General features: G+C 41.6%; 1 protein-coding gene across 3 annotated transcripts in view; it reads left to right on the forward strand.

Moving 5' to 3' along the window:
- VSIG4 (V-set and immunoglobulin domain containing 4) overlaps window positions 1-10075 on the forward strand; it is a 58287-nt gene extending 48212 nt beyond the window's left edge. The window contains exons 6-8 of one of the 3 annotated variants that reach the window (XM_032393876.1): window positions 3422-3526; window positions 5710-5731; window positions 6072-10075. In XM_032393876.1, coding sequence (XP_032249767.1) covers window positions 3422-3526; window positions 5710-5731; window positions 6072-6309 — 365 coding nt within the window. In that variant the 3' untranslated portion in view covers window positions 6310-10075. The remainder of the gene's footprint in view (window positions 1-3421; window positions 3527-5709; window positions 5732-6071) is intronic. The other 2 variants (XM_032393878.1, XM_032393877.1) reach the window with 2 other exon arrangements.
- The last annotated feature ends 7378 nt before the right edge of the window (window positions 10076-17453 follow it).

Below are 17453 nucleotides of genomic sequence, written 5' to 3' on the forward strand. Positions count from 1 at the left end.
ACTTTTGCGTTGCCACCTTTGACTTAAAGGCTTCCATAATTCCATGCCTCTTGCAGAGCAACATTCAATGAGACAAGGGAGATTAGAAGATAATTTTTGGAGAGTTGGCTTGAGAAAATGAGAAGATAAGCCAAGGGGAATGGAAATTCTCAGATATTTTGTGTGTGCCCAACATCCTCCATCCGTTTTTGTTTTGTTTTGTTCACTACTTGGCTCCCTCTAAGGGGGATCCTTCCTTTAATCTCCATCAGTTTATAGCTTGGGTTCTCTCATTCCATCCAAAGCAGCAGAATACACATTCTTTTCCAAGTGCACATGGTTCACTCTCCAGAATAGATTACAACCTAGGTCAGAAATAAGGCTTCAGCATGTACAAAAAGATTGAGATCATACCAGGCATATTTTCTGACCACAACACTATGAAACTTGAAGTCAACCACACGAAAAAAAAATTTGGAAAAACCACAAATACATGGATGTGAAACAACATGCTACTAAACAATGAATAGGTCGATCAGGAAATCAAAGAAGAAATATAGTTTGGGTACTCTCAGCTCCAACCATAGTTCTGAGGACCACAAATATCAGATTTTTAAAATTTATTTTTTTTTAATTCAAGTGTAATTAACACACAGTGCTATATTAGTTTCAGGTATATAATGTAATGATTCAACAATTCTATACATTGCTCAGCACTCATCATGATAAGTGTACTTTTTTTTTAAGATTTTATTTATTTATTTGAGAGACAGAGAGAGAGTGAGAGAGAGCATGAGAGGAGAGAGGGTCAGAGGGAGAAGCAGACTCCCCTCTGAGCAGGGAGCCCAATGTGGTACTCGATCCTGGGACTCTGGGATCATGACCTGAGCCGAAGGCAGCCGCTTAACCAACTGAGCGACACACGTGCCCTATAAGTGTACTCTTAATCCCTTTCACCTATTTCACCCATCCCCCCACCCACCTCCCTGATGGCAATCACCAGTTCTCTATATTTAAGAGTCTGTTTTTGTTGTTGTTTTCTTGTTTTCTTTGTTCATTTGCTTTGTTTCTTAAATTTCACATATGAGTAAGGTCATATGGTATTTGTCTTTCTCTGACTTCTTTCACTTAGCATGGTACCTTCTAGATTCATCCATGTTTTTGCAAATGACAAAAAATCGCATTATTTTTTATGACTGAGTCATATTCCAGATTTCTAAGACAAAGTATTTTGGGGTCTGGTAAAAATAAAACCAGTTGCAGCAACAAATCCTAAGGGCAGTGGGATTCCTACCCCTCTCTATCCCCTGATCTCACCCCCTAGATTCAGAATACTGTAGCTACAAGTGCATTAGACATTATACAATCTTTTCATTGAACTTATGGGAACGCTAAATCTTACTCAATAATTTGAGTAGTCACTATTTATTTTTCTCTGAGGACTATAAAATTTAGTGCCTCAAACTTAGTGCCTTAAAATAACACAAGTGTATTATCATACACTCCTGGAGATCAGACATCTGACACACTGAGCTAAGATCAAGGTATTAGCAGAGCTATGTTTTTCTGGAGGCTCTGAGGAAGAATCAGGTTCTTTCCTTTTTTCCAGCTTCTAGAAGCTACTCATGTTCCTTGGCTCTTGGTCCCCTTCCACCATTTTCAAAACTAGCAATGTAGCATCCTCAAGTCTCTCTTTAACTCTGATCTCCTTTGTTTCCCTCTTCCACTTTTAAATGACCCTTTTGATTACATTGAGCCTGCCCAGGTAATCAAGATAATCTCCCCATCTCATGATCAGTTAATTAGCAAACTTAAATATATCTACAACCTTAATTCCTCCTTATAATTTAAACTAAAAAACTCATCGATCCCGGGGATTTGGATGTGAACATCTTGGATAACGATTATTCTGCCTACGACAGTCATACAACAAGTAAATAACAGATCCAGGACTAGAAGCCCAGTCCAGTGGTTTCCTTGAGTTTGTAGGCACAATTGGGATAGCTAACTCAGGAGACTCAGTGGACATATTTTTTGAAGAAAAAGAAACCTGAGCACTTGCCCAGAGAGTGTGAAGAAAAGAATTATTTTCTTCATTTTTTAAAATTTAATTTCAATTTAGTTAACATATAGTGTATTATTAGTTTCAGGGGTAGGATTTAGTGATTTAATAGTTGCATATAATGCTCAGTGCTCATTACAGAATGTGTCCTCCTTAATGCCCATCACCCAATTACGTCATCCCTCCACCCACCTCCCCTCCAGCAACCCTTCAGTTTGTTTCCTAGAGTTAAGAGTCTCTTATGGTTTGCCTCCTTCTCTGTTTTTATCTTATTTTATTTTTCCTTATCTTCCCCCGTGCTCATCTTTTTTAAAAGATTTTATTTATTTATTTGTCAGAGAGAGAGAGAGCACAAGCAAGGGGAGTGGCAGGCAGAGGAGCCAGAACAGGCAGAGGGAGAAGTGGGCTCTCCGCTGAGCAAGGAGCCTGATGTGGGACTCAATCCCGGGATCCTGGGATCATGACCTGTGCCAAAGGCAGACGCTTAACCAACTGAGTCACCCAGGTGTCCTTATGCTCATCTTTTTTGTTTGTTAAGTTACACGTATGAATGAAATCATATGGTATTTGTCTTTCTCTGACTGACTTATTTTGCTTAGCATAATACCTTCTAGTTCCACCCACATCATTGCAGATGGCAAGATTTCATTCTTTTTGATGGTTGGGTAATATTCCATTGCATATATACATATACCACATCTTCTTTATCCATTCATCTGTCAATGGATGTCTGAGCTCTTTCCACATTTTGGCTATTGTGGACATTGCTGCTATAAACATTAGGGTGCATGTGCCCCTTCAAATCACTATGTTTGTAACCTTTGGATAAATACCTAGAAGTTATTTATAGTTATAGGGTAGTTCTATCTTTAACTTTTTGAGGAACATCAATGATATTTTCCAGAGTGGTTGCACCAGTTTGCATTCCCACAGTGTAAGATGGTTCCCCAAGGGAAAGAAAAAAAAATGTTTTGGCCAGAAGTAATTGACCAGAATATCAATAAGGTAGCATTTTTGTGAAGAGGGAAGTCAAAGTACTATTTTCTCTTAAGAGTAGGTGAAAAAAAAAAAAGAGAGTAGGTGGAAATCTCTACTCTTGGCCCCATGGAAAACATGGAGTACTAATTCAAATGCCCATGCCAATCAGCCATCAATTAGTGGGTTTGGAAGAATGTGTTTATACATGGAGTCTCTAGCCTCTTTCCAGTCTTTTTCATAGGTTTGGGGTCTTGTTTGTCTCTCTGGATAGCTAATAAAGCTAGGAGAAAATTAAAAATGGAAAAAAAAAAGAGTTATGGGCTAGTCTGGGCTGATCCTTGGAATCTCTGTTTCTGAACTCATTTTCAATCATATACCTCTTTGTCTTGTTTCACCTCCTAGGAAAGGGCCTGCCTGTCTTTTCCATTGTTCTCATCATTTCCCTGTGCTGTATGGTGGTCTTCATCATGGCTTATGTTATGCTCTGCCGGAAGACATCCCAACAAGGTGAGTGATGAGTATGACTGAGTGATTTTACTCATTAATTCATTCTGAGAGTATAGTTAAGCATAAATTCTGTGCCAGCCACTGTGCTATGCACTTCAAAGTGCTCTTAGCGTAGTTTGGGATTGAGGGTAGGGATGCATGGAGGCAGACATGCAAGCCAACAATGACAATATGATTTATTGAAGTTAATTCACAAATCTTTAGTACCAAGCATAGTACAAGCCATCTCTGTAATGGATTGTCTAACAAGGATGTAAGAGAAAGAGAAGTCACAATCTTTGGCCTCAAGTTGCTTAGAATTTATTTAGAAAATTCAAAGTAGAAACATGGAATTTATCAATATCCATACATAGCAATATAGGTTATAGACTCAAAGCCTGGAGAGAACAATCAATGCTAAATGTTTTCAGAGAAGAGAATCAGTTAGGGCTGAAGTGATTAACAAGGGCTTTTAGAAGGAGATGGGACTTAGACCAGGCCTTGGAGAATGAAAACAAATTTGAAGGCAGCATTCCAGAAAGGAGGAACTATAAGAGTAAAGGTGCAAATGTTTAAAAGATGACTGTGAGCGGGGTCAATGTAGAAAATACATGGGTAAATGCAGGGGGAAAGAAAAGTTTACTCCTGATTATGGAGTGTCTTAAATAACAGCCTAAGGAACTTGGAAATTTTTCTCTAGGCCTTGCAAAGGAACTCAAAGTCAACAATATTTTTTTTTAAGCAAAGGAGTGACATTATGAAGGTGCAGTTGTCAGGACCATTTAACAACTGTGAGCCAACAGAGGAGGAAAAAGAGAGTTTGGATGTTGATTTCTAAGTAAAGCCTAGCTACACCTCAATACCTGCTGCACTGGCCATTTTGCCTAACAGTGTCTTTTTCTCTGTAGCAGTTCCTATTCCCAAGTAGCCTGGTTTCCACCATAACTTTCTCCAGCTGAAGGGGAGAAAGGAGCCTTGAGTATTTCCTTCTCCTGGGTCTTAAGTATAAGTTCTAGTCTTGGCCAGTTAACATAGCTATGACTCATGAGGCTGAACTTGAAAGTAGAGATATCTCAAGTAGCCACAAATCCCGGGAATACTAAAGGAAAAATACTCATCATGTCTCAATGAGACTAGGTATAAACTGTAACCATATTTGATTGTTTCCCTCTCAAAAACCTTCCAGGGCTTCTCATGGCCCAGGGGATAAAAGTCAAAATGTTGCATTCCATTTAAGGTCCTCTCTGATGTAGCCTATCTTCTTGACCCCCACCACTCCTTATTTTCATTTCCAATCACTGGAGTCAAACAGGCAAATAAGCCATACACCTCATGGTCTTATGTTTTTTTCCCATCTAGATTGCCTTCCCAAAATTTCTATTATTTACCTCTCTATAAGAGAGAGATAGCCTTGGGCCATCAGTTCAATTTAACATGTAGTTACTGATTGCCTACTATGTGCCAGGCAGTGGGAATATAATAATGAAAAAGACAATACCTGTGTTATGGGAACTACCAGGCCAATAGGGGAGGTAAGACATGGAAACACAATGCCTGTATCACAAAGTAAAGGGTGTATGGCATGCTCTGTTTGCTTTTTTGAGGTTTAATGCATGCATTCCCAGTTGTATTCCTGTAAGATTATAAACTCCTAGAGGGCAGTACCAAGAGACATCTATCTTTGTACCAGGATTTATAGAGCCTTTAAGCCTGCACAGAATGTAGATAGTTCTCCTCCACAGACACTAGGGGGCAATGGTGTTCTATTTAAAGACCTATCTTGGGTGCACCGTGGAGGTGAATGCATTTTGGCTTTGGTCATGGTCCCTGACAGATTAATTCAGCCCCTTCTGTCTGGGCTCTGGCCTGGCCACCAAGTTTCCACAAAAATTCCCTGGAATCTTTGGCAAGATTCCTGGGTGGGGAGTGGGTCCAGTTCCAATGTCCTTCCCCCACCACACCAAGCAACTGTTCAGCCCAATGTCCTGAGTCAGAGTATGCCAAAGAGGATAGTAACCAAGTGTGCTTCCTCTTCCTTTCTCTGAGAAATCTGTATCCCTGTGCTTCAGTTTACCTTCCCAATACCTCCCAGTCCTCCCTTCTCTCTCCCCTTCCCTTACCCTTTGACTGGTAACCAGTGTCCACTTTTAGCCCTTGTCCACTCCCCATGGTGACTTCTGACTTGATTCCTCCTTCTTTTCTAGAGCATGTCTACGAAGTGGCCAGGTAAGACTGCCTCTTCTCTTCCATCTTCAGAACCCTTCCCTGCCCTCATTCTGTTAGTCACTGGCATGGAGGAAAAGGAGGTTGGCACAAACCCAATTCTAAGCCCAGAGGCCTTCAGGGTCAGGACACTGCTTTCTTCCCTCTCTGAAGCACCTCCTGAGGTTCTTTCTTGCCTCACTGATCACACAGGATAATCCAGGTCCATCAACCTCCTGTTCCCAGAATCCCTTGATAAAACAAGAACCTAAGGGTCAGTTGGCAAGAATTGGGACAGAAGTGTGGGAAACTAGAATCCCAGCCTCAATTCCCTCTTTACGGGTGGTGGGATCTTGGGCCACAGGGCACATGCCAGGGAGGCCAGCAATTCTGGTGAAACCTGGAGAGTGGCCATTTTCACAAGTGGCTGCTCCAGCGAAGAGCCATTTTCCCAGACTCCAGGCAATGACTACTCCGAGGATCCCTGGCTGGGCCAGGAGTACAAGATCATCGCCCAGATCAACAATGACTATGCTCACCTGCTGCATACAGTTCCCCCAGATTATGAGCTTTTGGCCACCAAGGACAAGGACGTCTGCTAAAAATGCCCTGCTAAGCCAGGGCCTGCTGATATAATTGCCTATTAAGCCCCTGCTTTCTGCATAGCCACCTTCTTGCTACCTCTCTTCCTGGATGACCCAACATGTCTTCCTTGCCCAACACTGAGGTTCCTAAGAGTGACTGGCTTTGCCTAAGAAGTTACCATATGCACTGCTACTGGGTCAGGTCTTAGACCCTTCTGTTTTCCCTTCTTCTACTGCTTCTCTTTGAACACCAGAGGGAAGTTCCCATAGCATTAAGACTTGGTCATCATGCTTCCAGATACCACACAACTTTGGCCTCTTGCCACCAGAAGACCAGAGGGAAACTCAGCTTTGCCAGCTGAGGGGACCAGTTGTTTCCAGGATCACTTCCTTTTTTTTTAGAGCCAGATAGCTTTTAAATAAGATTTGTAAGTAACAGGTCAGGATTCAGTTTTGCTCCTGAACTGTGAGTCTAGTGCTCTGCTATTCTTTTGATGCTCAATAAATATCTAATCATGATAGCAACCTTGGTTGTATTGGTCTTCTCTCAAGTACCTACCAAGTGAATAAAGTGAGACTAGTTGAGATGTTTGGGGACTTGGAATTATAAATAGCACCTTTTCTTTTTTGGTCTTTCTCTTTCCCACCCATGCCATCTTTACCTTACTTCAGAGGTGGACCCATCTGGGACACAATGAATGTTTGGCAAGTTAGTACCCAACTGTCTTCCATCCCTTTCTCTGTAACCATGCCAACTCCACCTGGATGACTCTCTTAAGTCAATTGGAAACCTGAAAATGAAGAATCCTTTCTTCTATTTCAGGAGACTGTGGATGCAGAGATAAAGGGCTCCTTTCTTTCCAAAGTATGGATATATCACCCTCAAAGATTTCTACCTCCTAGAATCCTAAAATCTTTGCAGTAGTTGTATTCATCATAACTCATCTCTATCCCCTGGCCTCTTCTTACAATGTAGAGTGAGGGTCAAAGCAAGGAAGTCTTTTTCATCAAGCATAAATGGGAAATAAGAGTGTAGGGGTGTGTGTGTGTGTGTGTGTGTGTGTGTGTGTTTGTCCATTTGTGTGTGTGCACACATGCATACAGCTTTATTTCAGTCTCCTCTGTGAGGACCTGTTCTAGGCTGGCTCAACACTACTTCCTTTCCCTCATATAATTCATGTCAAATCAACCTCTTTGCTCTTCATGCAACCTGTTTTTGCCGCTTTTGATTCCAGTGCAGTCCCAAGGTCAGCTCAGGTTTCACCAAGAGCTTCTCTTTGGATGATTACATAAGTCAAAATAGTACAAAGAAATGAACAAGAAGGAATCCTCTGCTTCACCACCATCAACCCACCGAGTCCATGGTCAAAATCTCAGTGTTTTCCCCAATAAGCCAGATTCACATAGCTGGTGAAAGGAGCAACATATTCTTCCCCACCATGCTTACAAGCCTCTGAAACAGGGACCCACCCAGGAGAAACTTCAGCTTCTTTCACGAAACAGCTGTGTCCAGACCCCACAGCCTCAGGAAAAAAAAATTATCTCTTCCTACTACCCTTGGAGAAAGGAATGACTGGGCTTAAGAAGAGAATCCTAACCATATGTCCATTAATAAAAGGAGCCCCAAACCCAGGGACACTTCCCTGTTACCCCCATAGGAGCTATGGACTCCCGGGGATATTTCAGAGTCTCTTGTCTTAAAAAGCTTAGAGATCATTGATTTTAATTCTCCCTTATTACAGATGAGGAAATAAAGCCTAGAGAGGAACAGTAACAGTCTAAAGTCACACACATCAAGTCAATGACAGAACAGACACCAGAAAACAGGTCTGTGAACTCCTAGGAGCATATTCATTGCAGTAGAAAGCTTATGGATATCATCTTTGCCCAAAAACTAATACTTTTTTTCCATACAAGACAAGCCAGTAAGAGAGTCCTGGGTATAGGGCTAGCCCAAACCTGCAGAGTAAGCTAAATAAACATGGGATGATAATATATAATTGTTTTAGGCAGATGGCTAGTCAGGGAAAGCTGGAAGACTGAAAAAAGGATATTCCCAAAAAAAGAGAGAAGATACGAAGTCTCTCTAGGACAGTTTTCCAAGTTTTGTCCAAGAGATGGCCTACAGAAAAAAAATTCCACGATTAGATAGACACGAGAAATGTTTCATTCTATAGCTCTCTATTGGAGATTTCCAATGCAACATTAGAATATTAAAGGCTCTGAAAATCCTGATATAAAACACCTGTATAACTTTGAGTTCCCACATAATTCCAAAACCTATTTGTCCTCTGAGCCTACTGTTTTTTGCCTTTCTCCTCCACCCCTGACTCTATTTCTCAGGAAGAAAACCCCTCACATACCCTATAGCATTATCATGACCACAGTTTAATTTTTTTCACAAAATTCCTGGATGGCATTTTGATCCAAAACCAAGGATAATGGTCTAGTACAAAGTCAATCAATCAGTAAACATTTATTGTTTTCTGTATCCAGAGTACTGAGCTGCATGCTGGGGTAGGGATGGAAAGGGGAGACCACAATCAAGGAAACATAGTGCTGTCCTCACAATTTACTGGGGAATTCAAAAATATCCCCTGGAAAAGTTTACTAACAGTTCAAGAGGTGCTATTAGGCAATGGGTGAAGAAAGGGGTACATATAAGGACCAAAGCAAGGAGTGTTCGAATGAAGAAGAAAAAAAGTGTAGGTTAACTTTCACAAGTCTTTGGAGAGACTAGATTTTGGCTGGACCAGAAGTATGAGAAATAATTGAATAGGCAGAAAAAAAAATGGAGAAAGTATAACCAGAAGGAGAAAAGACATGAGGAAGAGGAAAAAATATAGATAAGGTCAAAATGCATTTAGAAGTCAAGGCTGAATATCAGGAAAGTGGGTTTCTAAGCCCTATCATGAAGCTTGTGTGAAAGTTCTGGTGTCCTTACTGGGAGACTCTGTAGAGGAATGTGAAGAAAGGAAATATGAATCAAAGAGCACATCCGTCCCTGGGCCCTATATACCTTTCCAAGACCATTATGCCCCCCTCAGGCTCTGACAATATAGAAACAGTACAGGGCTGTAGCTTCAAGAGTTGCCTCACTTTTCCCCTGGCAACCTCAGATACAATGCTTCAGTTCCCTCAGAGTCACTGGAAATAACTTGTGACAGATTAGTTCATGTTTGGCAAGTGATCTTGTATCCAGTTGGCAATTTATTTGTTGTATCCCAACTGCCCTGGCCTGGAGCTGTTAGGCATGTGCCGCACTTGGGGTATTTGACAAACTGACACTCTACCACACGGAGTGTCCAACTCAGCTTGTCAAATACACGGAGCGTGGCACTGCAGGAGGCCAGGCCAGGGGCTTCAGTGGGGAGGCAAGATCTTCCTGGGAGATGTGGCCCTGGAGGGAAAGAAAGAAAAATGAGTCACACCCTGAACTCCAGAGAAACTGCTGAGGATAAGGACTAGCTGAAACATCAGAATAGGAGAGTGAGCAAAATAAGCATAAGGCTCCCAACCAGAAGATGGATCCTAAAGGAAGGCCCAGTTGAGATCACAGATGAGGCCCCAGTGCTCAAGTTGGGGTCCTCAGGCATGAGTACTATAGCTATGGCATTTCTTGGGGTTCCAAGCTTCAGTGGACTCCTATATGCAGTAGGGAGAGAATTTGGTCATTGTCCTGCCGCTCTGACCTCAGGAAAGGACTAGGCCCCAGAGTCAGTGTCCATGCACCCCCCTTCCCTACCCTCCCACAGTCTTGTGGTTATGAACATAGACTTTGAGGTTAAACATAGGCTTGAATTTTGGCTCTGTCACTAAGTAGCTAAGAAACTTCAGATAAATTATTCATCTCTCTGAGCTTGTTTTCCACATCCACAAAATGGGTATGAGTACCTACCTAATAAGTTATTGTGAAAATGGCATGAGGTGGTGTATATAAAGCTTTTAGTTCAGTACTTGATGCATAAAAAATGTTCAAAAATGGTGGTTGTGCTACCAGAAGGAAAGCAAGGGCCATTGACAATTGATTTAACAGGGTCAGGACAGATGAAACAGGAATGCTTTATGGCCTCAGCCTTTCCTAACATGGTCTCCCTTGTCCCATCAGGACTCAAGAATGACAGCTATAAAATGACCATCATCTAGTCTTACCCACTCATATTATAAATGAGGAAACAAAGGTTCATATTGAGGAAGAGAGTTGCTAAAAGTTATACAAGCTGTACAGTTTGGGCTGTGCCTTATCACCCCATTGTGCCTTTCAGTTTTCCTCATTGGTTCTTTTACCTCCCTGTTATGTATATCTCTCTGGGAAAAAGGAGACACATCCACAAGGATGGCAAAAGACAAGCAGTAGACTTGGCAGTTAGGCACTGGGATCTTTCCACCCACAGCCATTAGGGAAATGAGGAAGCTGCCCGCAGCATGGTCAGGTCTGGAACTTCTAGGGAAATTCCCTTGGTAACACCCAGATCCTGTTGATAAAAATTCCAGGTTGTCTGTGTCAAATGTCTCACCCTCCCCACTGTGGCAATTGATCTGTGAGAAAGTAGCTGGCCTATATTAAATACTGGCATGAAAAGTGGCAAACATTGCAAGATTTTCAGGAATAGAAAACTGCCCCATGAGGTCAGAATGCCCTGTCCCAGCTAAGACAAGGCAGAGGGACTTGTCTTTCAGGAACAACAACAAAAAAAAGTAGTTAAAAAAAAAAAAAAAAAACCTCAACTCTTTTAGTTTAATGTATGTTGGTGAGAGGGTGACATGCTTCTCCAATTTGAGATCTAAGAATGACTTCAAATATAAGTCTATAAAGAGTTTTTCCCATCCCCTCACATCCCTTATCTATTCAATCCACCTCAAGCCACCCAGAATTGTGGTTCTTTCAGCCAAAGCAACAATCTTGGTCACCATATATGGTATAGTGCAAAGAATCATAAAAACTTGGATTCTAACGCTGCCTTAGGTACCAACTAACCAATCATGGCATTGGGCAAGTCTTTCTTTGAGCTTCAGTTGTCTTCTCTGGAAATGGGGACAAGACTTACCTGGCAGAATTGTTTGATGAAGTGTTTGGTCTAGCTCTGGAAAGTGTTTGGTGAGCTTTCCAGAGTTTCCCATATAGGTGGTCACAGGCACCTTGGTTCAGTCCCTGGAGCTGTGGGTGGAAGCCAGCCAAGAAAGCTGATTAATAGAGTTTGAGTTCAGGATGGCAAGACAGAGAAAACTGGACTGGTGCCTTTTTCTATAATTACCCTCATTGGCTACCAGCTCCAGTGAGAAGACCTGGATAAACTGGAGATGTCTGCAGCCTCCTGAAAGCCCTTTCTGACTTCATAAAAAAAAAGAGAGAAATATAAAATGGCTAAAGATTTCTTCTTAGTACACTCAAAGTTGAAGAGCCTTAGAGACCATGTCACCCCAGTATTAATGGAAAGAGTCAGTAGCTAAGCTGAAACCAAATAGGTTTTATTTCCATTCTTGATGTTTTAGTCCATGCCTCTCCAAAAGAGTATATATAAGAAAAGTAGGCTCAGTTGAGAAAGGCTGGTCAGACCCATAGGAAGAAGATGTGAATAGCTACATAGAGATATTAAGGAACTCTGAAAGCTCTTCTCTTGGTTCTGTCATACTAGACAAAACAACATCATTTGTCCCCTGACCTACCCTGGCAGGGTTAACACAACAAACAGCAGGACTTGCCCTGCACCTAATCCAGTTGGGCCTCCTCATACACACTGGAGGCAGTATGGAATTTTTTTAGGCATGGTTCATCCCCCCATTCAGCTCCACCCAGAGATGTTTACTCAGCATCACTCTTATGTCCTTTCTCAACAGAGAGTTGACAACCATCAAAATAAGGGATATAAAAACAAAAAGTCTTTAGGTAAATGGCAAAATCAGGGCTGCTACTCAAATTTCCTGACCCCTGAGTCCAGAGAACATTCCACTTTCATGTGGCTATCTCTTAAAAAGCCTGTTTGAAGAAGAAATGTCATCCTCTTTTCTCACTATTAGAAGTTTCAGGATAGAAGACCACTGGGAACATTCTTCTCACCCACCCTTGACCTAGGATCCCTGAGGAGAGTATAAGGAGAATGGGAAAGGCAGGTCCAAGCCATGTTTGGTAGCCATGGACACTGCCCCAGCTTGGGAATCCAAGCAGAGAAGACAAATAGATATTATACCTGTTACTGGAGTGGTGTCTTGGTCTCAAAGGAGGCAAAAGTTCCCTGGTGATGAGCCAAACTGCAGAGGCCAGAGGTAACTGGGCTTTTTGCCTGGAGGAGGAAGGTCGTGTGTTTTGAAGGGCCTTTGGTGTCTTCAAGAGGAAACAGAAATGAGGAAGATAAGGCTGAGGTTAGCCAACGGAAATCTGGGTGCAAAATGACAAAACAGTGCTGTTGTGAAAGGGTTCGCTACTGCAGCAACAGTTCCCACTGCCATGCACCCCCCCACCCCCCCACCCCTGCCCACTCATAGCTGACCTCCAACAGATACTGGTTCTCCAGGCTGCAATGAGGGAGCTCCATGCTGCATTAACACTTATCTCAATGTTAATGAGGGAATCCTGGGATGTCACAGCTGAGACATTATCAAATGAAAATCCACATTGTCAAAATTAAGAAACAGACCTTCTGATAGATGCAAGAAAATTCCTGATATCAAAAAGCAAATTAGTGGCATAGCTGGAATTTAAATCCACTTCTATCAACTCCAAAGCATGGGTTCTTTCGCTGTCAGAATGCCTCCTGGTCCTGAAATACCCTTTTTACTTCCCTTTGACATGGCTTCTCACCTGGCACAGCTGCATAATTTGCAAGGCCTAGTGTAAAATGTACATGAGGGGCCTCCTATTTAAAAAAAGTAAGAATTTCAGGATGGTGACAGCAGAACATTAACCCCTATTGTGTGAGGTCTTCTTAAGCATGGAGACCTGGGAAACTTTACAAGTCACATGCTTATGAAGCTGGCCCTTGCTGGCACAGCTCTGGCCACAGATCACATTTTGGCATCCAGCCACTTACAGAAAGAAGGAAAGAAGGAAATTCACGTCTATTAATAATAAGATTATGTGCTTTACATGTATTATCTCATTTAATCATCAACTCTGTTATGGTATTATCATCCCTATGAGAGGATGAAGAAACTGAGGCACATAGAAGTAAAATGACTTGCCTACAAACACAAAACTAAGAATTAATGGAGAAGACAGAATTTGCATTCAGGTCTTTTTGACTCCAAATGTTAAGTGTTTTCTACTCTCCCACAATGGCTACAAGGAGAGAAGAAAGTAGTTGACCTTGAGAAGGAAAATATGGTGCCAGACCATATTAAGTTCAACTGTGAGATTCAGGCTTCATGAAAAGTGTGAGAAGAAAGAGAGTGACTTCCTAGTGCCACATGTTTGCAATCCTTGGGCAGTCCCCATTCACAGTCTGGAAGACATTGGATTCCCATTATGCAGTGCTCTACATCATGAATCCTGATAACATGGCAGAAGGGAGAGGCAATTTTTCAATGCTTTTAGGGTATACTTGTGATTGCTTTCAATGATTGCAGTGCTCAAGTCCCAGTCCTTAATCTACATAACAGAAGTAGGACCCTGAGCAGTGCTCAAACCCTGGTGAATAATCAATCTATCCAAGCTACATACAGTCTTATAAATTAAGGTTCAAGAGAAAAGACTATATGCTGGGATCCAGGAGTTTGGTGCCCCAGTCCTAGATCTGTTAGGTCTGTTTCCTCCCTTAGCTTTGGTTTTCTATTTAATCAACAGAAGCTCAACTAGATGATCTTAGTGGCCTCTCCGACTCAAATATTCCTTGGTTTCTTTATAAACTGCTCTATCCTTGCCCCTCCCTCACTGTGGGCTTCCTTGTGGTTGCAGGGTCTAGAGACTAGGGACAGCTTGGGATAGAGATTCACTTGCAGTTACACTACTATGCAGAAACTTCCTTCTACCAGAATAATTTATTGGCTGTGTCCTTGAGACCAGTTTCCCCAGATATGGCTTCTAGAAAGATTCAGTTCCTTTTTATTTTTGGTTTCTGACTAAAAGCTTGGGGTGGAGTCAGGATTGTCCTGTGGGCACTTTCTTAGGGAGGGACTCCATCCTTTCTACTTACTTCACAGAGATTGAGTAATTTCAGCTGCCCACTCCTTTTTTTTTTTTTCACCTATCAGTTAAAGTAATCTACTAGCTTTTTAACAGGGGCCTTTTAGAGACAATGTTTTTACCTAAAATAGTAATTAATAGTGATCACTTTGAACCACATAGTATGTCCATGAATGAGAGCCTTGGGAGCCAGAAGGACCTGCAAATCATGCCATCTATGCAGAAGACCTGAATTAGAGCAAAGATATCGGGATCCTTGAAGTTCCTCTTTACCTCATAAGCACAAAGCATGTTGAGAAGGGCCAACTTTGCAGCAATAGCACAAAGGGAACTTTCCTCTACGTCTGTTGTCCAACCAAAAGACTCACAGTTCTCTCATTTTGGATGCTTTTTTACTTGGCTAAGCCTATTAAGGGGGATGAGGGAGAAGAGAGTTGGATGGACAGAGCTGTTAGGCAGTGCGGGAGTCCCACACTGTAGACACATTCATTTATTCACTCAGTGCTGGAATGGAAGGAACAACTGAATTTTGAGTCAGAGTCATTGTGTCTTACATTGTAGGATTTAGCCCCTGAGTTATAGACCCACCTCTGTAACTCATTAACTATATGCCCTTGAAAAATCATGCACAGCCTGTTTGAGCCTCAGCCACCACATCATATTGAGGGATTCTTGGGAAGGCATGCACCCAAGGAACTATGTCTCTCTTCAGTATGAGATAAGATAATTTGACAAAAATACAAAGTGCTGTCAGAAGAGTGTGACTGTTCTAGGGCAGGGGACAAGGAAGTGGTTCTTGGGAAGGTAGGATTTTAGCTATATCTTAAAAGATGGAGAGACAAAATAATGATGTTCATGATCTCTGAAAAGCCTTCTCTGACCACCCTTCTCCCACTGAAAATAATTGCTCCCCGCTGTGCTTGCCTCTAGTGCCCAAAACCTGTTCATAGTACACTTATGTGTCTGTCTCTCCCAAGAACTGCCCAAAGTCAGACTCATGTCTGATCCCTTCTTTTCTTCACAGGGCCATACATGAAATAGTTACCCCAGAACTGCAAGTTGAATAAATTAATGTACCAGTGCACTATCAAAAGAAGGAATCCTCATGGCCTAAGTTCCCCACATTCCTTGGCTTACCTCATCTCCATGAAATCTTTCTTTTAATTTCAAGTTTATTTCCCTGCTCATTTAATCCCATCTCTTATTGGAAACCTGTCAAGAAAAAGCCCCAAGAACAATTGCAAAGCTGAGGCCACTTCCTGTGTAAGAGGGCAGTGTCTACACACTCCACCTTAACCCCAGTGATTGCTGTGCATATGATTGCACTGGGGCTTCCTCTGAAAAGAAACCAAAGGCTGATGCAATTTATAGGGCACCTCCAGGCCAGGATGGAAAAACTTCATGTGTACCTGGGCCTGGGCATAGAAGATTTACTGTGATGTTCCCCACAAGCCCAGTGACATTGACAAGAGAGGTGGCAGCAACTAACCTACCAACTACAGCTCAACTTTATTCAACAGGCTGTGTTGAGCCTTACTGGCTGCAAAACTCTATGTTTGGTACAAAGGGGGAAAACTATAGAACAGACCAGTAATATATATCCAATAGAATATAATGTGAGCTCTAAATTTTCTAATAGCTACATTAAAATTTGAAAAATAAATAGGTGCAAGTAATTTTCATAATATATTTTATTTAACCCAATGCATCCAAAATGTTGTCTTAACCTATAAACAATGTAAAAATTTATTAATGAGATATTCTACATTTTTTGAAATGCAGTGTGCATTTTACACTTATAGTACATTGCAATTTGGACTAGCCATGTTTCCAGGTCAATTGCCACATGTAGCTAGTAGCTAATTGGACAGCACATGTATAAAATGTGGTCCCTTCCCTCAAGGAATTCACATAAGTATGTACAAGTAACAAGTACTGTAGTGGAGGTGCATGTATAGAAAGGAGAATTTCACCAGAAGTTAGAAGTCCTGGGATACAGTCTTTTCTCTGCCACTGGTTCTCTGTGTGACCTTGAGTAAATCCCTCTCCCTCTATGGGCCTCCATATTTTCATCTCTACAATGAGGCTGGACTAGATTTTTTCATTCAACAAATATATGTTGAATGTTTTGTAAGTATCAGGCATGGTGCCAGGCAGTGAGGATACAGAGATGAACAAGACACATAACAATGTTTGCCTTCTTGAAACTTGCAGTGTGGTGGAAAGTAGTTATTAAACAAACATTTGTGGGTAAATATGACAAGAAAGGGGGAAGCACAGAGGGCTGGGAGAACACATAACAAGGGAAATATAATCCACCAGACTTGGATAGGTCAAGGAAGCCTCTCAAAAGAAGTAACCTTTGAAGGCTATCTGCAGAATGAGAAGATGTGAACCAAGTGAATAACTGGTGAAAGGCCATTCCAAGCAGAAGAAACAGCATGTGTAAAGGCTCCATGATGGCAAAGAATGTGTTATATTCCAGGAAGATAAGGAGACTCATGTGGCCTAGAATTGAGTGAGCAAAGGAAAGAATAACTTAAAAAAATGGTAGTAAGATAGGTAAGCAGGGGACCAAAGTGGGAAAGGTCTTATATACTATGTTGAGGGTTTGAAATTTATCCAATGAGTCATGAATAGCCAGAGAAGGTACAGATGATGCCATGATCTTTCATCTCCAAGACAAGGAATTTTGAAAGTTAGGCCATGAAAAGAAAAGTTTATTCCAACAAGCTGGACAAGTAACTTCACAGAAGAGGCAGTGTTTTAAAAGACTCTTTAAAAAAAAAAAAAAAATTCCTTATGTTCAGTTAGCCAACATAAAGGATAATAAGATCAGTAGTGAGAGAAGTCTTCCAGGCAGAGGAGAGAACATAAATATAAACATGCAGAGATGGGAAAGAACATGGTGAGCTTGTGTGAACGAGGGACGACTTATGTAACAAAGTAAATATTAGCCTAAGAATATCTTTTAGTATCTACAGATGTCCTAGAGTAATAGAAGCCCAAAGTCCTATCCAACACGCTAAATGTGTTCTGGGAG

This window comes from Phoca vitulina, unplaced genomic scaffold (genome assembly GCF_004348235.1).
Source record: "Phoca vitulina isolate PV1807 unplaced genomic scaffold, GSC_HSeal_1.0 scaffold77, whole genome shotgun sequence".
Lineage (NCBI taxonomy): Eukaryota > Metazoa > Chordata > Mammalia > Carnivora > Phocidae > Phoca > Phoca vitulina.